The sequence below is a fragment of the Nansenia antarctica genome (assembly GCF_963989245.1).
Source record: "Nansenia antarctica genome assembly, chromosome: 14".
Taxonomy (NCBI): domain Eukaryota; kingdom Metazoa; phylum Chordata; class Actinopteri; order Argentiniformes; family Microstomatidae; genus Nansenia; species Nansenia antarctica.
Window position 1 is genome coordinate 20,441,934 of NC_137684.1, and position 16,443 is coordinate 20,458,376.

The 16,443-nt window shown below is 44.3% G+C and overlaps 1 protein-coding gene across 1 annotated transcript in view; it reads left to right on the forward strand.

Moving 5' to 3' along the window:
* LOC308170304 (A disintegrin and metalloproteinase with thrombospondin motifs 20) overlaps positions 1–13,298 on the forward strand; it is a gene marked incomplete at its 5' end in the record, with an annotated part of 80,157 nt that extends 66,859 nt beyond the window's left edge. The window contains 11 exons of the mRNA XM_080545073.1: positions 2,146–2,313; positions 5,144–5,317; positions 6,959–7,129; positions 7,280–7,492; positions 7,719–7,848; positions 9,717–9,811; positions 9,910–10,004; positions 10,722–10,855; positions 11,981–12,072; positions 12,494–12,598; positions 13,171–13,298. Coding sequence (XP_080401199.1) covers positions 2,146–2,313; positions 5,144–5,317; positions 6,959–7,129; positions 7,280–7,492; positions 7,719–7,848; positions 9,717–9,811; positions 9,910–10,004; positions 10,722–10,855; positions 11,981–12,072; positions 12,494–12,598; positions 13,171–13,260 — 1,467 coding nt within the window. The 3' untranslated portion in view covers positions 13,261–13,298. The remainder of the gene's footprint in view (positions 1–2,145; positions 2,314–5,143; positions 5,318–6,958; positions 7,130–7,279; positions 7,493–7,718; positions 7,849–9,716; positions 9,812–9,909; positions 10,005–10,721; positions 10,856–11,980; positions 12,073–12,493; positions 12,599–13,170) is intronic.
* Between the last annotated feature and the right edge of the window lie 3,145 nt (positions 13,299–16,443).

Genomic DNA, 16,443 nt, shown 5'->3' on the forward strand with positions numbered 1-16,443 from the left:
CTGTGCTCACTCAGTGAGGCAGCTTGGCAGGAGAGTTTAGAAGTGGAGGGTCCCTGGGTCCTTCCCCTCCTCATTCTCTCAGAGGTAAAAAGCTGTCCTCTTGGTCCCATGAGCTGTGCCAGTTTTCTGGGCTCTGTGTTACCAGCCCTGATTAACTAATGGCTGACAGATGAGGCTGGCTGGGGAGAGGGAGGGAGGGGCACGCCACCATATAACGTCTTCTCCCCACCGTTAAACGGGCAGATACAGTTCAGGCGAGGAGCACTGCCCGTATGGCTGCGATTTCCTTTCTTCTTCCTTCTCTTTTTTCTTTTTTTCTTTTTTCTTTTACAGCCGTAAGGAGGGGCTAACCCCCTCCTCCCCCTCCTCCCCCTCTCTCCCCCCCCCCTCTTCCGCATCCCCCCAACATGTTTGCCTGTCTCCATTCTTGTCTGAAGTGGAGGGAGCAGTGTTATCATTTTTGAGTGAGTGTGCAACGGGTACGAGAGTCTTCCGTGTTTAGGATCAGTCACTCACTGCGGGACAGCTTTGATGTTTCCAGTCAGCTGAGCTGCAGCCCTATGTTTAAAATGCCTTGGTAATTACAATGTGTATGATATATGTGTGTACAGTGTCAAACACTGCCCGCACCCGCAGTAAAAAAAAAGAAAAGGCTTGTCTATTTGAAGGAGTTTAAATGGGTACTCAGAAGAGTACACTCACCAAGTGCTGCACAAACTTGTGGTAGAATGGTCCATTAGTGAGGGGGGGGGCGCTGTCTTTAGATCCTCCTAAGCCCAGTTGCCCACACTTGCTATCCTAATAAACATTGCAGTTTTATATCAATCTAAATGACTAAAAGAGAGATGTAAGTGATGAGATATTTCCATATCGTTCGACAGAGTGTGCTATGACCACCACCACCAAGTTTATCATGAGCACACAGGGAAATGCATGCGTCTGGTGTTATGCAACATTCTGAGATCATAATTAAGGAACAATGCAATATTATGTTTATTATCTGGGCTGGAAAATATGCTAAGACAAAACGGAGCTCTCCACGTCTTGTATATCTTTATTCTAGTACCCCATTTTAGAGTGGCTTTGTGTAAGGGGGCTCTCACTCAACGAGCAGAAATAGCTGGAGCTCTAATTGCTGTCTGGCCTCATAAAGATGGAAGAGTAGAATATTTTCATTTACTGTCTCAGGCAAGAGGCTTTCTGAAGGCGTCTCTGGTTTTTATTCCTTTAGGGGTTTTTTTCTCTGTAGCTTTGTAGGCAAATTATTGAAACCAGATGATTGTCTAGCCGTGTGCATCCAGTTTTCTTTGCACATTGAGTCTTGGGTCTACCTATCTCTCTCTCTCTCTCTCTCTCTCTCTCTCTCTCTCTCTCTCTCTCTCTCTCTCTCTCTCTCTCTCTCTCTTTCTCTCTGTACCATGCAAGTCCACTGTTTACAGTTTAAAGATGGGACTACATTCAACCATGTGTGTTCTGTGAACATTTGAACAAATGTTATGATTAGTTTAATCAATTTGGTATATAGTAGCTTGTTCACTTGGCCATGAGATTCAGCAATACATCAAGTGCCTTTATTATTTCATGTATGCTGAGCAACTGCAGTATGAGTCAAAGTTATTGAGATTTATGTGCGGTGCATAGGGAAGGCTGCTCATGTCATGCAAATGCCTTGGCTGAAACACTTTTTCTGTGGTATTTTACTCTTTCTTACAAATGTATTTGGCCTGCTTCTCACTCGTATGTGGTTGAGGGAACACTGCCGTTACCCAAGAATAAGTTAAGTGGGCAAGCCAATGAAACACCATTTTGGTTGAATTTTGCACGTATTTACTTGAAATTGCTCCATATTTCCCTTTATTTCTAAACAGATCTATTTTACTTTCACAGAACATTAGGCTTTGAACAGTCCTCACTGGGAGCCCCCCCTCACAAATTTCGTTGTATGGTACCTGTACTATATTAATGACAATAAAGACCATTCATTCATTCATTCATTCATTCACTTTCACAGAACATTAGGCTTTGAACAGCAGGAAATATCACTGTTTCACAAGGTGTTGTTTGAAACTGTGTAGTATAGTACTGCAGTAGAATCATTGCACTCATGCCGCCATTTTGTTTCTCCTTCCCCTTCTCTCTCTTCAGTGTTCTGTGAGCTGTGGCAGGGGGGCCAAGCAGCGGGAGATAGCCTGTGTTTACCAGAACCAAACCCAAATAGAGGAAGAGCACTGCAGTCATCTGTCACGTCCCCGGACACAGAAGTCCTGCCGGGCCCGTGGATGCCCCGGCTGGAAGTCCAACAGGTGGAGGGAGGTATGTGTCCTCGCCGTCCCCACAGACTCACAAAAACACCCCAGTGCCCCTCTGGACCGTGCTAACGGTCACCACTAGCGGCCGGGACAGCAGTGCAAAACACGTGAGAGCTTCCCAGCGGTCCCAGATGTACAAGATATACACACTGAGCACCTGTCCAATCACTAATCATTTTACACATGCTGGGGGGGACCAATGTTCCATTTCCTCTAGTGTGAGCTAAACACCACAGGCTGGATACATAACTGTTTATACAATACACTTGACTTGTATACTTGTCACGGGAAAATGTCATGGAAACGTGTATGAAAAAAACCGTCTGCTGTGCTCTCTCCACATTCAGGCTACTCTCTCTAGTGTTTTCCTTTAGCACTTTGAAGGAAATGGGACTTGTGCCTTTCTGGTGCATTTACTGTACCCGTGTAGCATTCAACAACGCAAAAGCTTGAACATACTACTCACACTTCATAGAGTTACTCACAAAACAAATGTTGCAAAACATCAAAGTAAATGAGGAAATCCGCTTAGTAGACCTTCTTCAAACAGAGTCAAGAGTGAAGTGGCGCAATCAGACACTGCAAAGGGCAAAGGTCAGGCACAAGAGGGACACCAGGGGTGGTGAGGTGACAGTCATGGCGGAGACCAAGGGTGGTGAGGTTACAGTCACGGCGGAGCCGGCCACACAGTCTTGGCGTCTGTCACATGAGTGGCGGCGGCTCGCAGGGGTGTGTGACACACTTATGGCCCAGAGTCACGTCGGACCAAGGCATATTTAGGGGGCTACCGCAGGGAAAGCCACAGGCCTTAAATGTATCACAAGGCTGGAAAGTAAACAAGATGGAGTGGGAGAGAGTGCTTTGTCATGCTCTGACAGGCTCCCAGGGGAGGGGGAGAGTTTGTTTCAAACACACTGAAGAAGCTCTTACACTACACAGAAGAATCTGGTCTGTATCTCAGACAAGTAGGTTGTTATGGTCACGGTGTCTGAACTTTTTCACCCTGGCTCTCGGTCTGTCTCTCATATCAGGCCCCCCTCCGGAGAAACATGTCTGCAGAATATTATTGAAAAGCCTCCCCTCAGGTACCGGTACTAAGCTGCCAACACACTACACTATAGGAATTCCTATGGTTGGATAACCTTTCATATTACACGAAGAGGAGGACGTTCCATTGCGAGATATGTGGCTTTCACACATAGAAAACTTCACCGTAGAATGTCGGGAAATTTTGTTTTGATATTGTTTGGGCATTCGCCAATCATCACAGAGCCCATCAAGTGCGTTCGGAGAACCTTTCACACCGCCCAAATTCCGTCCTCCATTCGTCCCAAACATCCTAGGAATGGATGTATGGCGACCAAGACATTTGTGGAATTTGTGATGAACATTGTGTAGTGTGTCCACAAGCATTACATGTTCATGAACACCAAGGAATTTGTGGAATTTGCAGGGAATATTGTGTAGTGTGTATGCAGCTTTACATGTTACATGAACACACACTGCTCTTAGCCCCCAACATTCCCTTGTCAAATCCCACCGGGTTTGCAGTGTGAGCCCAAGTCTATCTCCCCCCCGTACGAGACCGCTGCCACTCCCCAGCCTTTGAGGGCCTCATTTTCCCCTCTCTCACTCTCCCCTCCTTTGGTGTCTGGAAGCAATCATCTCCCTTCACATACCACCAGAAAACCATGAAATCCACAACTAGAGCATAGAGGCATGTTTTATATCTTAACATTCATGCCTATGACAACTTTGAAAAACCTCAGCACCCTGAGACACTGTACACACTCAGCACGTTTTGGCGGCTTCTCAACCCGACCACTCTGGCCGCCTCGGGCCTCCTGAGAGCGAGGTGTGGTGAAGGAGGGTCGAGGAGGGTAGGTGAGGAGGAGGAGGAGGTGAGGACTGCCAGACGAGCTCATGGTGTGTGGGGCCGCCCCGTGCTGGGGAGTGGTGTGGCGGAGAGCCCACTGATAGGTCTGTGGCAGCTGCGTCTGTCCTCTCCCCCCTCTCTCTTCAATGAAAGCACTAGATGGGTGGAAACGTGCATGTTTCTGGAGCAACGCAAACTCATAAAACCAAATAGCAATAATGCTCCGATAGGTGTGATCTTCAGCAACAAAAACCATAGGCCCTCCACTCGACACCTGTTGGTCCTGCTTTTAAACTCAAGGCAGTCAAACCTTCACTTCAACACCACACACTGTAAAAATAACGATGTGCATACAGTTTTAAGCGCAGAAAGATGTAGACATGTAATATGTACGACGTCTTACTTGAAATGTGGCACTTTCGGTGTTTAAAAGAGCCTGTCTGAGCCTGCCTGTGTAGCACCAATACAGATTGTAGTAGAGCTATATTCAGGGAACCTCAGGGAAGTAACAATGAAAGTCTGAAGTGTTTGATCAGTTCTTAGAGAGTCTCGTCAGCGTGCTGGAGCCTCTTCGGCATCTCTTTGAAAGACTTCAAAGAGATGGGCCGTGTGATAGGCCCTGTGCGTGAACTGGAAATATAGCTCACACAAACACGGCAAACATATAGGCCTGGAAAAAAAAATACACATCTCTGTTTGTATTGTTAGAAGGACATTTTGTAGAGAGATTAAAGATACGGTAGTGACTCAGATAGAGCAGACTAAAACCAAGTTGTATGTTACAAAACTCGAATTAATGACAAGTTCACATCAAAGACAGTTGAAGAGAGCATTTGAAATTGACGGGAAAATGAAGGTGCTTGCTGTGGTAACAGCTCTTTAATAATGAATACAGGACAACCTCCTATGCAGCAACAATAGTTACAGTGTGTGTTTGTGTATGTGTGTGTGTTTGTAGTGCTCTGTCACCTGTGGAGTTGGGGTCCGGAACAGAGACGTGTACTGCAGACTAAAGGGTACAGGCCGGGTGAGAGAGGAGCTGTGTGATACCCGCGTGCGCCCTGCCACTGTGGAGCCGTGCCAGCCTACTGACTGTGTCCATCACACCTGGGCAGCCGGCGAATGGCAAGACGTAAGTATCTCTTTCTCTCTCTCTCTTCATGTCTGTTTAGACTTCAAACAGCACCCCCTCTGCAGAATGGAGCCTTTGCTTTTTTTAAGTTATTTTTTCTGAGTGGGGCAGTCCAACTCATTATTTTTCATTTTATTGACAGGTATAGTAGAGATTTAGACAGGAAGGATGGGAGGGATGACATGCAGGATATGTCCCCGGCCGGAATCGAACCGGGGACCCTGCGGTTACATGGTCAGCGCTTAACCTGCTACGCCACCTAAGCGCCCCCAGAATGGAGCCTTTTCTGCTCAGAGTTTAAACTCTAGCCAACATGTGCTTCACTTTCCACCTCCCCACAGACATCGTCTAAACACTACAGAATACTTAGGAACACCTGACATGAGGCAGAATGATGGAGTGGAGCGCTGGATGTCTTTTTATGTCTTATGGGTGACTGGAGAAGCACACAAAACAGCAAGCACCTTGCTGGAACATCAGTCTTGAATGCCTTTTTCTTCCCCCTCCAATTTCACTTACTTTCAGGAGTGCCAGCGCTTTCAAATACGGTTTTCATTCCGTTTCTTGGAATCTATTCTCCTAAATGAATTAGAAGGCATGACTAGCATGTGTTTTGAACACAGTGTTTACGTGAGACAGACACAGAGGTTACGTTCCAATATCCACACTTGCATATTATTTAAAAATGCATGGCCAATACATAATGTGTATCAGTCTTAAGTAGGCATGCTAGTGTGGATTGCGCAACAGCACCAGATTTTTAATGGTAGCGCTCTCACTCCGCTCTGTCTCTGAGAGAAAACCAGCTGTGTGCTGAGGTCACTAAGGTGGGCCCAGCACCCCCTTGATTAGATATGAGGGCTTAGGTGATAACCATCACTCCATGATAAATCACATCAAAAACCTGAAAGCACTGATGTGTATCGCCCCTGTCGTCTGCTTGAGTGGTACCGCACTGTCTCACGTGAGCGGTCGCCTTCAAATCCTCCTTTTTTTCCCCTTCCCCTGGGTCCCTCTTTTCCTTTCATGTCCCCTATTCCGTCGCCAAAAAATCGAGGACACAAAAGACGAGCGCCATGTAAGGACTTAGCGCTGCTTCCCCCCCCCCCAGTGCAGGAATGTTTGCGTGTGCTCAGAGCCTGTCTTGCGTCGCTATGCATTCTGATGACCGTTTACAACCTCCTGTCTCAGTTTGGCCCAGCAAGTAGTAGTAGTAGTAGAATAGCAGTCACTATTCTCAGAGTACATGATATTCATATTAAGTAGACACATATAATACCTGTTTTGTATATGACGATAATACCTGTCTTGGCTTGACTACCATGACACTTGATTCAAACCAACTTAGTATCAGTTCTTGTCTTGCTATGAGTGTTTTTTTTTGTGTTACTGTCAACCAGAGTAAATGTTTGATGTTGGTGGAGAAAGTAGACAGAATAGTTGTCTTATGGATTTTGGCCATCTGGAGAGGAAACAACCAAACCCTATAAGGACTTCTTTGAGGCATCTCTGCTGACAGTACAACACTGCCCCCTCTGCACACATTGAGACATTTCTCTGTGATCCACTGTATCATCCAGTGGCTATTTGGGATAGATCCTTTTATTGTCTTCCTTCTGTCTGGTCCTCTCTTCTTTGTAGTGTAATGCCACCTGTGGTGACGGGCTGGAGAGCAGGAGGGTTCTGTGTATGGGTCCGGGGATGACCCCTGTCCAGGACGCTCTGTGTGACCCCTCGTCTCAGCCCGCCCTGCACCAGCCCTGCAGCAGAGCACCCTGCCACTACCAGTGGATGACAGGGGAATGGTCACAGGTAAGGTACCTACAGTGTATTCTCTGTTTCATTAACTCTTAGTTTTTTAACCATTCATTCTCACATCAATTTATAACACAATTAAATGTGTGTGTATGTGTGTGTGTGTGTGTGTGTGTGTGTGTGTGTGTGTGTGTGTGTATGAAACAGTGCTCAGCCAGCTGTGGCGTTGGCTATCAGCAGCGTATCGTCTCCTGCTCCGTGGTTCCCTCCTCGCAGGCCATGCGCCCGTATGACGCCCAGTCCTCCGCCCAGTCCTCTGCCCACCCCCACTGCCCTGAGCCCCACCCTCCTGGCACCAGGCAGTGTCTCCTTAGGCACTGCCCACACGCTGCCTACTGGAAAGTTGGCCCCTGGAGCAAGGTGTGTGTGTGTGTGTGTGTGTGTGTGTGTGTGTGTGTGTTTGAGACATACAGCTCATTAAGCTTTTATCAGATCCTCAGGGTTTTGAAACTGCTGTGTTAACTCACTTAAGCTGATTTTGTTTGTTTTGTTGTTGTTGTTGTTCTTATCGTCGATTTTTTCTGTGTCCTTCCGGCACATTCTGTTAATCTTGTTTTTCGATGGTCTGTGTATCTGTGTACATCAGTGCTCTCAGACGTGTGGAGCAGGGGTGATGGAGCGCAGGGTGGAGTGTATCACCTCCAAAGGCCATCCGTCCAAACACTGCCGTCCAGCCGAGAGGCCTGAGCCACGAGCTGCCTGCCGAGAGAGAGAGTGTGAGTCTAACAACTACATCTAGGCCTCATTGACACGGCAGTGAAATGTGACCCAAATCCGACGTTTTTTTGCCGACATGCGACTCAGGTCTGATTTATTCATGACCGTGTGAACAGCGCAAGTCACATGAAATCGGACTTTTTAAAATCCGACCTGGGTCGTGTTCAGAGGTGGTATTATATCGGATACACATCTGATATTTAGCAACTGTCATGTCGCGTTTAAATATAATTCTGCGCCGGTTCCTTGGCGGTAACTACTACATGAACATGAACATGGATGACAACCTGAACCACGATGGAGGTGTACAGTGGACTGTACAGTCTCTTTTCCTCATCCTTCTTCTTTTGACCATTTGCTCATATCTTTGCCGGCTTCCGCTGCACAAAAACATGAAAATGAAACCGGCTGTAACGATATCAATCATGTTATCCATGGTTACTTCCATAAACATCTGAAAAACATCGGGGTGAGCTGGCAAGAAACAAAGGCCCAGGCCCAAAAGAGAGTGAGATGGAGAGCTCTGGTGGACGCCCTATGCCCCTCAACGGGGTGAAGAGGACTAACTAACTTCCATAAACACTGCGCTGCGCGTGACGTCCTGACGTCATTGTTATTGTCCTTCTGCGCATGCGGGTCTGTTCAGGGCCGTGGAATGTTCACACGGTAGTCAATGTAGGTCAAATATAGGTCACATTTTAAAAGTAATGTGAACTGCCAAACAAAAAAACAGCCTCTCCCTGACAAACCTGTTCTATTCCCTCCAAAACTGCCCATAAACGGTTTTCAGAAGGTGCGCACAGCCCTCTAAAGTATGCAACTCAGACGCGCTTTCTTTGCCAATTTTTCTGATCCATGCGGCGCTTAATGCTCAACAGGAATGCGTCTAGTAATGGCATTCAATTGACTGTGCTGGGTATAGTATCCAACTCCATATCTGATTGTGTTTATAGAAAGTCACGTTCCATTTCTTTACTCTTACACATTGGGTATGACGCTAATCGCTAACCTTAACATAAGGCCTCTTTCCAAGTAATTTTGGTCTTTGAAACAATAAATAGTGAGTCAACGGGTCCTGTACAAACTGGTGACAGGGACTGTCAGCCCGCATGGGGTTTCCTGGGGCAGAGGCCAGGGCCGGGGCTGGGGCTGGGACTAAGGCTTGAGGTTGGGGCTGGGATTGGAGCCAGAGATAATAGGCTGGGGATGGAGCTGGGGCTTAGGCTGGGGCTGCGGAGCTGGGGCAGCCTTCACTTTTGACCTATGAGTGGAGCCGGCGCCTGGCCAAGGTCTGCAGGTTCATTCCCCACATTTCTGATGTTTAGACACGGCCCCAGGATTGCGCTGGAGCATTGGGTCGTCATGTTCTCTTGCCAAGTCAGGCACTGGTGAAATTAAAATGATATGCTCGGGTGACAGCGAGTTCAGCGGTCAAGTATTAATGCTAATCAGCTAATCAGAGAGATCTGGCCTCCAAGCCACTCAGGAACAATGGAGGTAACATAAATAAATAGGAGAATATAAATAAAGAGAAACGTCCTTGTTTTGAGCTGCCGTACACACATACTCACGTTGGCCAGGTGACAATCTTTTCATAAAAAATGTCCTTGTGTTTATTTATGGTACTAGGCTAATATGTGCATGGCATTAGTTTGAACACTTTCATTGACTGGCCAATATACTGTGCGGTAAGACTTCAATGAAGTTTACTTACATATAAGTACGTCATAGTTAGTATGTAAAAAATGTCCTGATAACAGGTGCTGTCAAAATATGTCCATGAAGGGATGTTCCTCGTGTCCTATCCTGTTCATACAGCTGTATTATCCCCTTCTAACATAATCCCCTTCTATGTTTCTGATCTCAGGTCAGTTGTTTGCGTCCTGCCAAGAGGTCCAGATGAGACAGGGTGTGAGAATGGATGGAGAATACTATCTCAAAGTCAAGTCCAGGATCCTACAGGTGTGTGTTCTGTCAGAATCCCTCCCAATCACACATCATCATTCAACCCCAGCTTCCTGGCAGGGCTTCACCTGTTGTTTCATTGTTGTCGCCTCTAGATCTACTGTGCTGAAATGCAGACTGACTTCCCCAAGGAGTATGTGACCCTGCGGAGTGGTCAGACAGACAACTACTCAGAGGTCTATGGATACAGGTGTGACCATTCAAACAATGAACATATCACATCCTAATACATGAAGTTAGTATGTTCCTTTATCTTATGCTACCAGTAAAGGTACTGGATTAGGGGTAGACTAGACTATACTGTATCGAAAGACAAAACAGGTGGGCTGTTGAATTGTTCCATAATAATAATAATAATAATAATAATAATAATAATACATTAGACTTATATAGCGCTTTTCTAGACACTCAAAGACGCTTTACAAACTGAAAAGATAGGGTAGTAAAATAAAAAGAAACAAAAATAAATAAATAAATAAATAAAAGAAAGTAGGGGGGTCTAATTAATTTTTTGATTACTAAATCTAAATGTCTTTGTAGGACAATATACTCTGTATACTGAAAGTATATCTAGATTTTGGGCGGAGAAGCGGCGAACAAGCAACGCCAGCGTCCTCTCTCGACCAGCATTTTTGTGAAAAAGTGAAAAGTCTTACGAGTATGATCAATGTAATGTTAGCTATAGCTACCTCTAAACATGGATTTGGCTGGGCATACATTTAATTTAATTTTAATTTGAGGTGGTAAACACAGTCTGGCTATCTTATCTGTCTGGTTAACTTATCTGTGTAGTTCTGGAGAGTTTCTCTCCAGAGCCATAGACAGATGTCTGTAGTGTAGCGTCTGAGAAGCGGGGAAATGTGCTCTAAATAATATTCTGTATTGTATTATTCCATTTGACGCATAGGTTGCTGAACCCTTTTGAATGCCCCTTTAACGGCAGCAGAAGGCAGGACTGTGACTGTAGGAACGACTACTCTGCAGCAGGATACACTCTCTTTCACAAAGTCCGTCTGGACATCAGTTCTCTGAGGATAATGAGTGAGTAATCACCTAAACACCTAATAACGCCTGAAGACTTTTGTAGCACTGTTGTTTTACTCCCATACGCCTCGTTCGTCTCGCCCGCAGCACGAAATAACACCTCGCTCAAACGCTATCGCTCACCGAACGCAATTTTCACTGCCTTTCGACATACTCTCTTGCTCCGAAAATCAAGATAATCGCATTTCAAGCAGACCTTGTTCAAATCTTCGGGGATAGAGTTGAAACTGGGCCCCTCTGAGACACACAAACACTTGCACAAACACACAAACTCAGTCACGCATGCACACACTCGCCACACACACACACATAATATAAACATGTGTTTATATGTGTGCGTGTGTGTGTTTTTTTTAAAACATGCACACAGACACACACACACACACACACACACACACACTCACACACACGCACACACTTCAGGCCATATCCCTCTGCTCATTACGATAGTCAAGAGCCCCACCATCCCTGTTCATGAGTATGTCTTAGATTAGCGCACATGTGGCCTGGTCAGGATTAGTGGTATAATTATATGTGTGTGCGGCGAGGAGGGAGGGAGGAGGGAGCCCTTTACTCCACGGAACCCATGCAGTCATCCTCCCATCCCATCCTCTGTCTGGTCCTGACAGCACATGTTCCCACCAGGCCAGGCCCTGCCTCCCACTGCATGGTACTCATTTAGATTTGGGGCGGCTTTGACATAAAAAATAAAAAAGAGAGAGAGAAGGGAAATAATGAGTTCAAGATGAAGGAAAGATTATGAAGCTATGCTCCTAGCGTGCATTGTGTTTCTCATGAACTTTTTACCGCCATCTCAGATAGAGAGAGTGAACTGGAGGGAGCGCTGGTTAGGGCCAAGTATGTGTGACCATGCAGTAAAAAAAACACTACAGAAGAAGAACTAAAAAAAATCACCTTTTACGTCAGATATCGTACTGTTGTTTAGCCTTGTTTATGCAATTTGACTATACATTATAAATCCCAGAATAACTTGTATGTCCTGTAAGTAACATTCTTTTTTACCTCAATTCTTTTAGGTCATAGATCCACCTGTGCATTTGAAAAAGACCCTGTATACTGACTACAATGTAACACTGGCATGTCTCTGTGTTGTGCCGACAGTCACAGACCTACAGTTCTCCCAGACCCCGCTCGGTCGCCCCGTGCCCTTTGCCACAGCAGGAGACTGCTACAGTGCAGCCAAATGTCCCCAGGTAGGAAACAGAGAGGGGGGGGTCACAGTGCTTCATACCGTTTCTAAGGATATTTGTAAAGTGTACGATTAACACTAGAACAGCCGCCTACTAAAAGAGCTGCCTCGGGGGTCAAATGACCCCTTCTTTACAATGCTCAAGCTACTATTTACACACAATGACCACTAGTTGGCCGCTTGTAAATTAGCCTGCTTCCTACACAGAAAAACGGCAAAATAACGTTATACTAGTTTATCCTGATGTGAAAGTGTAAGGATACTGGGTGGTAGAACACACATATCTAGGAAAAGTCATGAAATTTGATCGAGTGCAAAGACTGTTCTAGTGTTAAGAGAAAGACTTTTGTGCCATTGTGCTTTGTGAACAGTGAGCCAACCTCACTGGGGTAGGGTTAGTGTGATCAATGTGGTCTGCTTTACAGGGTCAGTTCAGCATCAACCTCGTAGGAACTGGTCTAAAGGTGGCTGAGTCGACCAAATGGACCTCACAAGGCAACTATGTATCCGTCAAAGTCCATAGGTCAGAGGTAAGAAAACCAGTGGTCTACATTCACCTTTGGCTCCACTTAAAATACTGAGTGACTGGATTCGATGTAACTTAATGTAATTGCATTTGATTTATTAAGGGATATCAAATGTGTGGTGTGTATTATCGTTCGAAATTCCACTGACGTTACTGGAGTTGAAGCCCACTAGGCTTGAGTCAGTGGAAGGTTTTACTGATAGCATACAGAGGACAAACTTACACCGGTGTAAACCCTGCCACACCGTCCATGCTCTTATTAGTGGGCTTGCTTCAACAAGTCCAATGACTTGTTCCTGCTCATACCTATTAGTATTTCTTATTATCATTACTATTCTATTACTATTCTACAGCTTTTATTCAAAACATACCATTTCAATGTTATAACACGCAGAAAGACTCTAAGATCTACGATCTAATACCGGCACAAGCCTACAAGCCCACCCAAATCTGAATAGCTATTTGTTGTATTTCTGGCCTGATTAATTGAAGTGGAATTTCTAGTGGCATTTAATAAAATCATTATTCTCTTTGTCGTACCCACTCCATTCCTCTCTCGTTTCTCTCCGTCTGTAGGATGGGACTAGGATCTACGGCCGTTGCGGCGGCTTCTGTGGGAAGTGCATTCCCCAGTCTCACAACGGCCTGCTCGTTCACGTCCAGTAAGGGCCAGAGGGACCAAACCTAAAACCAACCAATCTCCCATCAAAATCAAGAACACACAAAACCAATTATTCCGGGGCATCCGATGTACAGTACTTCATCTGTGAATGTGTCCATCCACTCATCCTCATCATCCTCCCTCCCTTCCCATCTGGCAGCTAAACATAGGGATAGCTAAAAGACGCTAGGAGCTTTGTAGCATCCTTCAGCAGATCCTCTAACTCTGAAGATGAGCCAACGTCCAACTGTAATTTCCGTCCTCACTAGTGTTTTGTAAAAAATGTGTCTGTCTGTTGGGGTATGAAAAGTTTTGACTTTTTCAGATACTCTGTCAAGTATTTCAGTTTAGTTACATCACTAGTAACCACATCACTGGTGAACATCACTGTTCAAAAGTTGAGAGAATAGTTTTCATAGTATCAAGTGTGCAAATCTCATTAAAGCAACATTTGTTCCTAGAAATTCTAGAAGTATTTGTATTTTCAAACAGGGAGGCAGGCTAGTTCTCATAAAACGGAACATTTCAACAATGGAAACTACCATTGACGAGTGTTAACTACCATAATAGTATCATGACTAGGAGGTTACAAATAACTTGGAAACATTAACTGTTGTAGACTTTCCATTCAGTTGGATAGTCTCCCCTATGTGGGGGATTTTGTTTGGTGAGGTATCCTTTAGTCATAGAAGTGTGCATATGTGTGTGTTATGTGATAGATTATCAAGACATGCTACGGTATCTGTAGTCAACACTGGATGCTATTCAGTTGGTCCTATCCTGCAATGTTACTGTATTGTTAACCTGCTTGTTAACCTTCAACTACAACACTACTGGACTAAAATAATAAGGAATGAGAAAATAGGGAGAGATTGTTAGTCGATGATCACTAACTGTTTTGTGTTGTGTGCTGTTCTCGTGCATGTTTCTACTAACAGTAATGCCACCCAGACTTGCCTTCTCTCAAAGGTCAAAGGTGAGGAGTCCTGAGCCTTCTAAAACACTGCATCTAGCACTATAGTTCTCACTAGTTCATATAGTTCTCACTATTATGACTGATTGACTGTCTGACTGACTGACGGCATGAAAGGAAAGTTGGATGCCAAGTTTGTTGTGTTACTTTGTTTGTTACAATTGATATGGTTATCATTGTCGTCACATGTGTAGAGTAGGTGTAAGGTCAATAGCCAGCTCTCATCCTGGTTAGACAGTAGTTTGGTTCCATTTTTCTCCAGATCACGTCTCTACCTTGTCCTAGGTGCATGCGACCCTACCTCTCCCAAGCATCCATTCTCATGAGATGTAATTGCATTATAATGTAAAATATTTATGTTTGACTATATTTATTCTGTAATGATATGTAGATACGTTCACTGTTCAACTACAATGACTAGTACCAACTGAGAAGCCATTGTCTGTTTTTCTGTTTGTTGCTGAAAAGGTATTACAGTTTGTAGTGTGTGTAACCATTAACCTGAAAGAGGATGTTGGAATGGTGCTTTTATAACTACTGAAATTACCTCTAATCTTGGGAAGGAGAACACATAGGAACTCAGCTAGGGCAGAACTTCGAAAAACCTTCTACTGAAAAGGTTCTGCCTTCCACATTTTGTGTAAATGTATTTCCAGCGTTGATGCCCAAATCGCTTTGCAGAACATTTCCTGGTCCTCTTATTAATGTAGCTAAAGACCAGCTGCAGGGTTGCCAGATATGCCATAAGGAAACCTGCCCTAACGTTGGAGCACTATCTATCGTTAGGTAGTTGAATTGGGATCACTGTGACCACTATAACAGGACATATTTGGCAACCCTAAAATGTTGGTACTCTGATGATGTTAAGCTTTAACCAAAGTTTTGTAGATGCAAATTAGAACTTTTGTCAAATAATGCAGCTACTTTTGATTTAAGGAATGACCGAAAACCCCTTACAAAAGTCAATGAGCAGCTAGAAAACCTTTGGCTATCATTCTTGTTTGATAGGCAATTGTACTATGAGGTCTGTATCAGAAATTTTAAGAATACTTGATGCACTATGTGCCGTAAATTTTGTAGAAAAGTAATCCTATTTGTTTTTATTTTTTATTTTTTTTAAATAACAGTTAAGATTTGTAACTTATGATATATGTGTATTTTTTAATATTCATACTTGAAGTGTAAACGGTGTGTCAAATATCAAGTGGGCATTTGGTACTGAATTAAACAAGGTGCTCGTTTGCTATGTATTATCCAAAGATGTTTCTGAAAATCATACCTACAGTATGTATGTAGCCTGTGTAAAAATGAATGATTCTGGTCTGGTGCTCTGCTCACTAATTGTAATTGTAGGCCTACTATATTGTAGGTCTTGCTACTATACTAACACTGTAAAATAAGCAATAATAAAATATGTTGATGCTTAAATGGACTGACTAGTTAATACAGTAATAGTATAATGCATTTTTCACCATCCCAACTTACGTAGGCAATCTATCTGATACAATACATACACAGAGTTTGGAAGGAAAATAGCTCTTAATTAGTCCTGGTCCACATGTATATGATTACCACATCAATGTCCCTGCTCTCAAGGTGGCGGGGGTCAGTGCTGGTTAGGTGCTTGTGTTAGCTGGCTTGTGGGTCCATGTGGCTTCACTTACTGGTGCGAGTTGCATTTCCACAACATGACGGGTTCAATTCCACTCAGAGACGCATAAACACAGCAAAAATGTAGCCCGTTTATCACTAAACCAGACATAGTTGGAGTGTTGGACTCACAGCTGGAGCTGTCAATTTACCAATGAGTCATCAAATTGCTTAAATCCAAGAGTGAGGTAAATTTCCAATACTCTTTGAACATCAAAAAATTGCATTTTCAAAGAGTTATGTCACTGAAAATTGCTTGGTAATGAAGGGCCAGGTACTTGAGCGAGGCGAGCTGTTTATATACAAGGCACTTTTGCAGGGCTCATTGCACAGTGATAGCTTTGTACATTAAATGAAACCAGATACTGTAATCCTACAGTACTACTTTGATTCTGGGCAAAAAAAAAAAAAAACTAATCTAATGATTTGGAAGGAAGCGGGTTGTATCACAACAAGAACTCCCCGAAAGCTGTTTACCAGTGAAGCCAAGCTGTGCTGAAGTCCACATTTGACTCTTCTGGCTATAGAGAGGGCAGATGAACAGGGCTGGGCTCTGAAACCAGAC